Source organism: Taeniopygia guttata, chromosome Z (assembly GCF_048771995.1).
Source record: "Taeniopygia guttata chromosome Z, bTaeGut7.mat, whole genome shotgun sequence".
Taxonomy (NCBI): Eukaryota; Metazoa; Chordata; class Aves; order Passeriformes; family Estrildidae; genus Taeniopygia; species Taeniopygia guttata.
Genome location: NC_133063.1, coordinates 65429014 through 65441623, shown reverse-complemented (window position 1 = coordinate 65441623; position 12610 = coordinate 65429014). Strand labels below are relative to the sequence as shown.

General features: G+C 37.7%; 1 protein-coding gene across 4 annotated transcripts in view; it reads left to right on the top strand.

Annotated features, from left to right (window-relative positions):
• Positions 1-12610, top strand: part of PDE8B (phosphodiesterase 8B) — a 70672-nt gene that overhangs the window by 24771 nt on the left and 33291 nt on the right. For 2 of the 4 annotated variants that reach the window (XM_030257740.4, XM_030257741.4), the window contains exons 2-4: positions 4969-5028; positions 9691-9881; positions 11175-11234. In XM_030257740.4, coding sequence (XP_030113600.4) covers positions 4969-5028; positions 9691-9881; positions 11175-11234 — 311 coding nt within the window. The remainder of the gene's footprint in view (positions 1-4968; positions 5029-9690; positions 9882-11174; positions 11235-12610) is intronic. The other 2 variants (XM_072922875.1, XM_032744244.3) reach the window with 2 other exon arrangements.

Below are 12610 nucleotides of genomic sequence, written 5' to 3'. Positions count from 1 at the left end.
GCTGAACCAGCAGTGATAAAACTTTATATCTTCTAAGCAGTATGTGTGTTTGATCATTGTTTTCAGAAAATAAAATATCATGACCTTGCATTAACTTCAGAGTCGGGCTATACAACTGTCTAATGCTCCTTGGGACTCCGTGGAAAAGTGGCAGTCGGCTGACAAGAAGGGAGCAGCTGTGGAGCAGAGTTGGCAGCCCTCTAGTGGGGGTGAGGAAAATGAAAGGGATGAGAAGCTCAGCAAGTAAATGTAAAAGTCAACTGGAAACCACAGCAAGGAGAAGCTGACAGGAAAAAAAAGTTAAAACCCAACAGAATTTGACAAAAAGGTGGCAGAGAGCCATCGTTCCTGAAAGAGAGTTGCCGTAGTTACTGGGACAGTAGCTTTTTGGTGGGTGGAGAGGATAAGGAGTTGGTCAGTCAAATGAGTGAGGCAGGGAAAGATGGTGTTTGAAAAAGCTGGGGAGGTCAGACCACAAAACCATCTAGCTCAGGACCAAGCTCCAGCAATATGAGCATGTATTGTAGGAGTGATTCATCCTACTTAGTCTCCCAGCCTTTGCCAAATTATCATTTAGGGGCTTTTTTGACTCAGAGGTAGAAGAAGCTCTTGAGTTTTCTCCCATAAATCTGCCTCTTCTTTATAAACACAAATTGCTAAACAGGTCAAGTGATACTCTCTGTGATGGTAGAAGCTGACAAAGAAAGAGGGGGAGACTCCAAACAGAAAAAGAGTGGCCAAGTGTCAAACTGTACAAAAATACCTGTAGAGTTGGATGGACCAGAAGTGATAAAAAACTGAAAGATTGTGATACAGTTCTATTAAGGAAGACAAGACAAAAAAAGGGGGAAACCAGAGGAATGTAGCTTTGCTGAACAGCAGAAGGGGATCTGGGCACCCTTGTCTGGTGTGCTGTAGCAGGAAGAAGTGCAGGACACCAGCTCCAGGCCAAGGGTGTTGGACAAGAATTCTTGACCCCGCATCTCGTAAGGGAATTCATGCAAGACTAACACCGGGGTTGAAGTCATACATGGTTGTGGACTGCAGTTTGGCCAGGAAAAAGAAAAAAAAAAAGCCAAGGGACTTGAGGTTGAAAACAGTGCTACAATCAAACATGAAAATGGTAATAGCTAAGGAACAGGCTGAAGAGTCAATCTTTACCAGCAGTGTGGATAGAGAAAACTGAGTTGGAGGGCAGTGCAAAAGAGCCCTGGCAAAGATGCAGCCAGGGAGCACAGGCTGAGGTGAAAGCTGGGTCAAAAAGAGATTCCTGTTATTGGCTTGCAAAACCCAAGGGACAGGTGTCTGAAAACACTACAAAGCTGAATGAAGGGATGCACTAATGAAAGGGAAAGGGAAGAGGGCAGAGAGTCGTCAGGGCAAAAGGGACCTTGGCATCTGCGTGTTGCTTCTCAACTGGCACATCCATCCCGAGCCTTTTCAGGAGGCTGAATTCACCAACACCTTTGCATCACTGCTTGGTTGTCTCTAGCTGCTATTGTTGCTTTGAAGCAGCACAGAATTATGCAAGATGATTTTGCTGTACTAATTAGTCTACACTAATTACAGTGGCGTGTTGGTAATTATTGATGATTCATCAACTGCATGGGCTGTAACTCTGCAGCCATACTGAGGTAAAGACTTTTGTACTGGTGATTTAGAAGGGTGAAAATTCAATGAAGTAGTAATGCATTTTGCTTAATGGCACTACTATGATATTAAGGTAATTGGTGATCACTGGTTTGCACAAACGCATAAGAGCTAAGAAAGTGCTATTGACTTTGTCTAATTATTTGTTTCATAGCTGATTCCTGGAGAGACTGCTTAGGAGATTACAATGATACTAAAAATAATATTGGGCAGTTAAAAATGTTAAAACAAACTCTTTTTTCACTTGTTTTATGCTTTTATTATTTCTAGGTGGTAATTTCTTTGCTTTCAATACAGTGTCTGTTCCTCTGCTCACTGAAATTAGGGATTTTCTCACTGGCCTCTTTAGAATCAATCTTGTCTCTGCATGTTTTACCAGCAAAGTCTGTTATGAGCTACTACACTAATTGATTTAGGTTGCAGATCTATTAGCAGTCCTTCCTGGCAGTCAGTCAAATAATGAGAGCTTTATTTAAATTGGAAACCATCAGCAATATGATATTCACTTAAGTGAGGAAATGAACAGAGGTATGGTTATGGTAGCACTAATACGTAATGTCCATATGGTCAGATTCTTCTGAGAGTTCAGGAGATGTGGAATTAATTCATTCAGGTGAGTGAGAGATCCGTAGGACATTTATGAAGGCCAGGCACATATGTCATTATTTTTGCTGTCTCCTTTAGCTGCGTTTGACAGAGAAAAGTGAGTCAGTTACTTATACCCACAGTAGTTTGGGCCTGTAAATCCAAGGGTCTGATTTGGGTTGTAAAACAAGACTCAGAACCTAAAGACCAGAAGGGAGAATGTCAGACATAGTTTTTGCTATATCTAATGAGTAGGTTTATTTATCCTTCCCATATTCAGGTGCATTACCAATCTTAATTTGTCTCATCTGTTTCTGTGCATTGTATAAGTGATGAAGTTGAGCATTTTAGGAACTCAAAGACTACAAATAACAATCTTTCAGGTAGAGCAGCACCTAATCTCCATCTCTCTGTGGTTCTGACCCTATCAAGTCTGCACTGAGCAGAACAGTTCACCTACATCAGGAGTCTCTGATTTTTGAATTTTCACCTAGCTTTTCTGCTGTTAGGAAAGGCAGGAGCACCCTGAATCGGGAAGGAAGTGAGAAAGAGAAAGACCCTGATTTTTTTGTCCTTCTATTCAAGTGTTTTCTATTCATTCATAAGGCTGACACAGAAACAGCCAGGAGAAAAACTCTGAGTCAGAGTTTAGGTGAGTGGATTATTTTGTTGCTCTTGTTTTAAAATAAACAGGATAAGAAAAGTGGCTAATCTATAAAGTAATCTTTGTAAAGGACTTGATAGACTTGCCTGCATTGATCTGTGTCTTGGACACAGTTATTTCATTTTTGACAATACAGAGTGACTAACGCTGGGTATCTTTTGAAGCAGTAGAAGGTGGAAGGCGTTCATTTAAAATGTGAGTTCCCTGATATTTCCCTGGCATTAGAGAATAAAATAAATATATGTGTCCAAACATACATGGCTATGTCTGCATTCTTCTTTTTTTGAAGAATCTGATGCTTTTGATCCACACCTTCTGAGACAGTGTGAGCTACGTTTTGTCAAAAAACATGCTTTTGCTCTGAGGCTGGCTGAAGTCTTTGTGAAGTCTTACAGATTTGTCGAATGAGATCACTTCAAAACTTTTTTTTAATCAAAGTGGATGATGATAAAATATTTATTTAAGAGTTTCCTGTTGAGTACCATTGGAATATGAATGTGCTGTTTTTCCCTTTTGGTTGGGGCTTTCAGAGAACTGTTTCTTTAACTCACTCACAACTCATGGTTGATGATGGGTGCTAACTTCTGTTTCTGTTCAGATATGCTTACTGGCACTAAGCTGCATTCTGCTACAGAAGGAGCTCAAGTGGGAAGTGGAGCTTTTCTGTGAGAAACTGAGAGGTTAACTACACATATTTGGGGCAGTTTTTGCTTTGGAAAACAGTGGCAGGCTTTGTAGTTTAATCTTTTGGAGCACTGCCCGTTACCACCTTCTGACGTACGTTGTGGGGCTGAGAAGAATCGATGCGCAGCGGTGCGTGAAAACCCAACGTGTCAGTTGTAGCTACACATAATGCCTCTGTCTCACGTGCAGGCAAGGCTGTTAATGCTTAACACAGTATCATATTCCCTAAAGAAAGCATTAGAATACCGGGAACTTCATCCGCTTTAAATGTTCATATGCATTCCTTTGAAAAATACATCTTTTAAGGGTTAAGTATTGTCTGTATAAAAGGCTCAGATTAATGAGTGCCACAGAGAAAAATGCCACAGAAATAAGGCTCCAACATTCCTATGTGCCAGGGAATGGCCTTGGGAATCTGCCTACAATTAGGGTTTTGGTCAGATTACATGTCTTGCAGGGTGATTTCTTTAACTAATCTATACCTGGGGCACCTGGGGTACCTGGGCAAGGAATCCGCCCTTTTGGAGATTGGTAACATGCAACTAATTCTCCATATGCATGAACATTTTAAGGGTTTAAAGACTCTTCTCTTCTCATGCACCTGTGTGAGGACATATGTATTGTTCTGTTGCTTAACAACCTTCTGTAGCTAATGGTCTGAAGTGAAACAAATCACTAGTGTACAGGAGAAGTGTACTGAAATGTATCAAGACACAAAAAGTATTAACGTAGTCCAGCTCCTAAGAAGTATAACAAACAAAGCAGCCACAGCCCACATGTACTGGCTTTCTTGCAGTAGGTTTAAATTATGATGTGCTATCTGTGTCTTCTGAAAATGTCATGGCTCACATGATAGGGATATTTTTACCTGAAAACTGAAGACTATAGTTCTGGAAAACAACTTTTAATCTGCAACCCAAACAAGTTCCTTTTTCTCAAAAGTCACTTCTTTCCCTATCAATCCCACTAAAACATTATTATTTAGAATATCTTGTCACAAGATCTTTTAAAAAAGTTTTGTATTACATTCAAATAAATAACTTTTGGCCAGAGATAAATAGCTTTCTGCAGTCTCCAGCAAAAACAAATCCTTCTATATAACCTAGGTGCTCTACTGGGGAAAGAGGGAAAAGGAAGTGTGTGTTTCTTGCTTCCTTATTTAAAACTCTACCATTTCTAACTTACAGGCAAGTAAAACAAAAATAGGAATTTGGTAAAGATGATGTAAGATGCACTTCAAAGTAACGAAATTAAGGCTGCTATTCATATGCCAGTCTGCCTTTTAGCATCTTTCATGGTTCTGTTTGATCTTTAAATCTTGTATATAAAATGCTACCTTAAGAACCAGACTGAAAAAAAAAAAAATCTGTATTTCTCTTCTTTAGCAGTCTTCAACTGCAGAAGTACAAGTTGGGCCCATGAGACTGACACAATACCCAATTCAGGTAAGATGCTCCTTCAGTTTCTGGGAGAGCCAATTCAGTATTGGTAGATGAAGAAATTAAGATTCAAACTCTTTAACTCTTTAGTCAACTATAATACTTTAATTTCACTTGTACAAGGACTGTGAGAGGGATAATGTGTGTTTTGTGTATCTGATTGCTTGAGAAGATCTACAAGTAAATTAACTTGATAAATAGACCATTTAGATTTCCATTAACATCCCCTCATTCCTTGTACCAGTAGGAGTGTGTGTGCACCAACCAGGGAAAGAGCTGCCTCTATGGCTATTAAAAACTGTTCAGTTTGGATATACCAGAGCTGAGAGCTTAATGAAATTTAGGTATATGTTCAGTTTTGCTGGGTTTTGCACAACAGGACAGAGAACTGTAACAGGACAGAGAATTACAAGAATTCACATGACCTCCAACAAGACAGGTTCAAATTCAGCTAAGGAGCAGCACTTTTCCATACATTCTTCTTTATCTGTACATTTTGTTCCTGTGACAATATCAGATGCCAAGTGCTATTTTTTTACCTTACAGTAGATGTTGGAACTCTCAGATTATAGGAAATTAAATAATTTTAGCCTTTGACATTGTTTTAGTGATACATAATTCATCTGAATTAATTTATGTGTCAGTTAATTCTGTAAAATACAGAGACGTTGTCACCAGTCACCCTTTCTATGAAAAACCTATGTGTGGAAGAAATGCATTATAAAGCTTTACATTTTTATGGCTTTACATTCAGTCTTAATGATGACTCGATCTGATGAAATTACTTGTTTATATTGCAATAAGACTGTGGAATAGTGACTTCAACAGTAGAACAACCTTCAGTTTTGCAGGGAATTTCAATATAGAAGTTTGGAACTTTTCACAGAAAAATATTTTTAGATCATGTTCATCTTCAGAAAGATTATCCAGAAAATTAACAAATACAAATACTCTCAATACTTTTATCAGGATATTGCTTCATAGAAATTGTATTTGCCCAAGGGAAAGTTGGATTTTTGTTGTTTTTAAAAACTGATTTTCTTCTTGGTATCTTTTCAGATGGGGGTGTTATTTTGTCTTTACATTTCACAGCTGAGAATCTGTGTAAGAAAAAAATATGTCTTAAGCAGAAATTATTAAGTAAAATTATTACCTGAAGAATTTTCCTCAAAGATGCTGCCATATGTTAACTTATTTACAGTTAAATAAAACACTTCATGTTAATCCACCTTGTTTGTTTGTGGAACATGCCACCTTACCTCAGATAATTTGGAAAGTAACACACACATCCCCACATTTTAAAAATGTGTGCTAATCTTTTATTCCATCTTGACAATACAATTATGTGTTTCTCTGTGCAGTGCAAACAGCTACTGAATATCACATTTTAAATGTCTGTTGTGGATGATTAATCATGTTTACAATTGTCTGAGAAGTTAAGTTCCATTCGTTAAAACAATTGCCACTGGGGCTTTTCTTAGTGAACTTCATTTTATTCTGCTGTGTTTTATGCTGTTATGGGACACCTGTGTCAACCTCAAAATGGCACATATTTTTTGTCTGAGAAGTGACCTCACTTGTGCCTGTGACCTGCCATAAAACCATTTAATAGATTCCCCACTGGGCTTCATGACCATATATGTCAGAGTAAGAATCTGGTTTCATTTGTACAGAATTGCGAACCAGGTGCTTCTGGCCTTAAGAGGTAAAGGGAAGAGTCCAAAGTAAACCAGCCAGCTCCAACCCTCCAAACATCCCATATACAGATTGCACAATTGCCTCAACTTTGTACCAAGGCTTGTAAATAGGAATGGTTTGATTTCAGAAATGACAATGCTGGAAGTACATGAAAATGTGCTTTCTCCAGGGGACATGGGAGATGTGGTTTTTATAAACAATTAGTGCACATAAAAAAGGTGTTGGATCCTCTTGCAGAAATGTTTGCTCATAAATGTTTGAATATGTTCCTGTTCAAATGCTGCATTTTCTCACCTTTTAGAACATTTATTTACCATCATCTCTTTCACAGTGTTGACACTGTGATCTTCGCTCACAGTGCTTCGAAATGCACAGCGTTTCGCTGTTTCATACCAATAAAACAGGAGTATCTCTGTAACTTTATTCAGAGATACCGTCTTTTCCACCTTGAAAGTCTCTTGCTGGGATATGATGCTTTGAAAATAATTAAGTAGCTTCTTAAGTTGCTTTAATTTTCTTTTTGCTTTTGATATCTTGTTTATCCTCAGCTGGTGTTTCTTGTATTTCAAACTCTTTAAAGCAAATTTTTGTCCATTTTCTTTGCCCATATTATTTGTATAATAAACAGGGAACAAGATGTGCAATAGTTGTGTGTCTTTCTAAGTAAATACTTAGAAAGAGTAAGTAAATACTTAGAAAGAGAGTAAAAATTTCAGTACATCACCAAAATTGGAAAGGCTTCTACAGAGAATGTCCATGGTATTCCTAAACTAGAGCAACACTGAGTAAAATTTACAGTAACACTGGCAAATCATGAAGCAAAAAACAAACTACTTGAAGTTTTTTGGCAAGGAAGACAGGTTGAATTAAAGCATTTCCTTGATCATGTTGTTTATATGGATTATTACATTTTTGCTTTGACTTTGACAGCATTGTTCAAATACTCTAGTTGCATTATGTTTTGATGATTTATAATAAGCTCCATATGAATGGTAATGAAAAAGCATAGTAGTAATACTTTAAAACAAATTTTAAAATTAATATTCTCACAAGGATTTATGCACTGATAATTAGCTACCAGGGAGAGATTGAATGGTTTAATTAAGCTCCATTATTTTAAAGCTGATAAATTATTGCATTTTGCCATCCTTTATTTCCAAACTGGGAGTGCTGAGAAAAGGAAGATATCAAAAAACGTGCCATCTCTGCCCCCCTCAAATTTTCTTTCCCCGTAACATTTCAAACTAGGAACAAAATAAAACTAAAGGCAGTTGGAACCAAACATAAGATTGTATTAGAATAGGGACTTCACTCAGGAATCAGAAAACCTGCAGCTTGGCCAAGTCACTGCTTTCTAACTCTGGAAAAAAAACTGCAGGGATTAGAAAGAGTGACAACAGTTATTACCTTGGATATTAAGTGTCCGTTAACCAATCTGCTTATGTATAACTGCAATCAAAAACCTTCCAATGCATTAAAATTTTTACCTTCTTAATATTTACAGAATTTGTGAACATTTAATTTTCTTCCATTGTTTAATGAAACTCTGACTGTCACAGTAACAATGATTGATTTTTTTATTGTTTAGTATTAAACAATCCAGACAGCTAAGGATAAGAAGAAAGCTATTGTCACCTTTTCTAGCTTTTAGACTGATGGTGCTGAAATTCATGTACTGACATCACAGCTGCATAAGGCAAGGCGGATAAAGGTTGTTGGCCTTTTCTACAGGCATTTGAAGGAAAATTTTACATTTTTTTTAACCTGTTGTTTCAGTAAAGTCAGGGGATGAGTTTTATTTGTAAAACAAATAGGAATTTTCTTTATACATGACTAATCTCTCGCTGCTGACTTTTTGTGCGATTTTAATAACTGTGGATAAACTTTTGACTTTTTGAGGCCTTCTTTTTCACAGCATATTTGCACTAAATTAGTCCTTTTCTACATCTGACACATAGGGTAACATGGTTAGTTATCAGCCGTTATGGTAAATATGTGCAACTGTAATGGGGAATGAATGCATGACTTGGATTAAAACATTGGACACTGATAAATTGTGTGTTATGGGGCAAGGACAAAAAATTTATTCTCTCTGAAAAACACTTCCTTTTACATGAGAAGCAAAGAAATACAGCTGTTTTCAGCTTCTATTCTGTGTGTCAGCTTGCAAACAGGCTTCCTACAGCATCTCCTTGATCTCTTGATCTGATTTAAGAGATTCTACAGCATCTCTTAAATAAATCTCCTTGATCTTGGCACCTCCATACACTTCCTAGCTGATCTTGTGGGAGCAGTACTTTAAGTGTTCAGTTTAAATTGTCTAAATTACTTCATATGCTTAGGGACAGGTTGGTACAATTTATTGGGCAAAAATTTCTCACATTTGAATATTTTTCCTCCTGTACATACTTGCTTGCCTGTTGTTCTTTTCAGCTTTGAAATAATATTGGTTAATGCCTTTTTTTTTTTTATGATTAAAGAAGAAAAGAACAGATAAAACGGTGTTAATTTTTTTGCCCATGTCTTCAGGGATGATAAGTAGTAATTAAGGCAGCTGCACTTCATAAATTCCTTACAACCAAAAGTGTGTGTAGCTGGGATGGCCTTATGAGAGTGGCAATGATGTTTGAACACTCTGTCTGGTTGCCGATTGAATTTGAACAGGAGCTAGGAAAAAATCATCATGGTTCAAGCTGTTTTTACCTAAACTTTTAAACAGTCCTTGTTTAAAACTATTAACTATGTATATAGTTAACTGTTGTTAACTATTGATTATCTATTGACAACTGTGGTATCCATTAAGAAAGATGTACTACTACATTGGTTGTTTTACAACCTGTGGTTCAAACTTCCCACTTTTAAAGCAGATTTTAAACCTTCCAAAGGGCAGAAGTGTTTGTTAAGACTTTCTCCATGCAGAGGACTACTTTACGTGCTTAATGTGGTGCTGCTGTTTTCTATCCCTTGCAGGTTTTGCTAATCTTTGCAAAAGAAGACAACCAAAGCAATGGTTTCTGGTGGGCTTGTGACAGAGCAGGATACAGGTGCAATGTTGCCTGGACTCTGGAATCAGCACTTGAATGTTTCCTGGATAAGCACCAGGAAATAATTGTTATAGATCACAGGAACTCCAAATATTTTGATGCAGAAGATATCTGCAGGTAACCTAAAGCACCTTATGCTTCTCTTAAAATCTGGAATACATTGTATGAAAACAAACCTCCTAATTTTAAACCAAAAATAAGGGGGAAAAAAGATAAAAACAACAAACAAAAAATGAACACCTAAAATTGTATTAAAATGGAAATTTGGGGACCGAGGCTAGGAGGTTTGTGTACATCTGTAAGAGGATAACAATATGAAAACTACGCTGTGCCAAAGCTGAATTGTAGAATTATCTCTAGGTCATGGGGCTTCTATCAGAACATAAGCCAAAGCTGTTGTGAAACTATTCCCTGCTGTGGGTGCTGCTTCTTTCCTGGCTTACTGCTGCAGCAAAATCTGAAGCTGCAGACTTCAAAGGAATGTGCTTGTTTGTCCACAAGGCCAGGCACTGCCAGTTCATCGCAAAAGTTTGCATCACTCTTCTAGTCCACATGTTTGTGTTCAAGCTGCTTTAAGATTACAAGTGCTTAGTATTGAAATCCTTTGCTAAAATACACTGTTTCAACTGAAGCATACCATTTGCACCATACTGTGCTTCTAGTCTGCCATGAGCTGAAATTTGTCATGTTTATGACAAATGGCATTTTAATGCTCAAATATTTGTGCTGGTCTTTATAAACATATAGATTGTCTATTCAGAACAGGGTGATATGAGTGAAAAAAACTTATCATTATCCAGTAAAACACAAACGAGGTGTTCTTCTGATAGCTGGTCATAGCTTTTTTTTGGTTTCTCAATAATATGCAACATGGTAACATTTTGTTTATTCAGTATTTAATGAACTGTAGTCTTTTGTAATTTGCTATGCCCATTTTTCTTACTTTCATGTCTTGAAAGCACTTCCCACCCTCCAAACAAAATTTTGCAATGTCTAGAAGGACAGTGGTAAATCTGAGGGATTCTTGTTTAAATTAGTCAAGGGTGTTAAAGATGCTTTGCATGTACTGACCTTTTTTGACTCATGCATTCAGGGCAGTCTGCCCCAGATTAGCTGAGTACATAGGGGAAACCTTTGCTAGGTCATAAGAATGGGTCTGAAAAGCTGATGTTTGTACACTAAGATTTTGGAGCTTTTTCCCTCTTACCTGCATACAAGAAAATGAGAAATCTGGTGGCAAAATGAAAATGGTTTGTCTAAATGGGGATAGGTAGGTTTGGCAGTGCACTTCATATTGTCTAGCCTCAGTGGTGTCTTTCAGTCCTGACTTTCATTTATATTTTCAGTGAAGGAACTCAGAGCAATATTGAGAAAGCATTCAGTGTAACTGAGACATTTTTGTTTCCTCAGGTCTATTCGTGCCACAGAGCTATCAGAGCATACTGTAATACTTGCTGTGGTTCCACGCACGTAAGTATTGCTGGTTTGTGAAAGGTTTTCATTTTACTTTGTAAGAAGAGTTATCTGATCTATAACAGTTATTTAATAACAGAAAGTATCTGACAAGCAAGTCTTACAGAGTAAATGTAGTATTTTTCACCTGAAATGGGCTGCTGATGTTTCATGTTTTGAGTATTTGATATTTTCCCTCTAGTACTGACTAGTATTATCCCTGTCATCTTCATGATGGGTTGTATAGTAAGAAAGCCAGACAGATATCTGTTCTTTCTAAGAGGAAAGGAAAATAATAATCCAATCTAGAAAGCTGTGTATTACTTTCTAAAGGAAATAACTAGATAAATAACAAATTGTTGTTTACTGAACTGGGTGATGGGGCAAACTTCAATCCAATTGATGCTAAATTCACCAGAATGCTGTGCTTAAACCCTTAGTCAGTAATTCATAACCCATGCATTTAGGAAGAATTCTTACTGACTTAAATATATATTTATCCAATCTCTTCAAATACCTTTGTTAGAACTCCCACACACTACTGAATCCATTATAATTTTTATTCATTTCCTAAATCAATTAGAATATTAGGAAATAGAGTGGCCAGAGAGCTATTACTACCAAGATTTGAAAATCAATTAAATTTTTTGCTGAACGAGATTTTACAACTGAGCTTCACCTTTATCTTAATAACATTTTTTAGATTAATTCTCATAGGATATCACAGAATGTCTTTTTTATCCTCTTCATATTTTTTTTTTGCAATCCCTCTCTATGTATGTAAAGAGATACAGGACTTCTCTGGAGGGTCTGTCAGGTTTGCTGTAGGAGTAGCTATCAAGCTGCATAGAAGCTGCAAATATGTATAATAGAAGACTGTAGCACCAGCTTCTGTAACAATATGATTTTTCATATTTATTTAAGGAAAAACTCTTCTCACTGAGTTCCTTATGTTTAGAGAATTATGTTAGATTAATGCCATCTAATCCTCAATTATTGTATTCCCTTATAGTAAATAATATACCAGCCCTGCTTAATATCTGTATCAATGACCTGGACAAGGGAATGGAGTGACCCTCAGGCAGTGTGCAGGTGACACCAAGCTGGGTGGGAGTGCTGATCTGCTGGAGGGCAGGAAGGCTCTGCAGAGGGATCTGGGCAGGCTGGATCACGGCCTGAGGCCAGTGGTGTGAGGTACAACAAGGCCAGTGCTGGTCCTGCCCTTGGGTCACAACAACCCCAGGCAGTGCCACAGGCTGGGGCAGAATGGCTGGAAAGGCCCTGGAGGTGCTGGTGACAGTGGCTGGAATGAGCCAGGGTGTGCCCAGGTGGCCAAGAAGGCCAATGGCATCCTGGCCTGGATCAGCAATGGTGTGGCCAGCAGGACCAGGGCA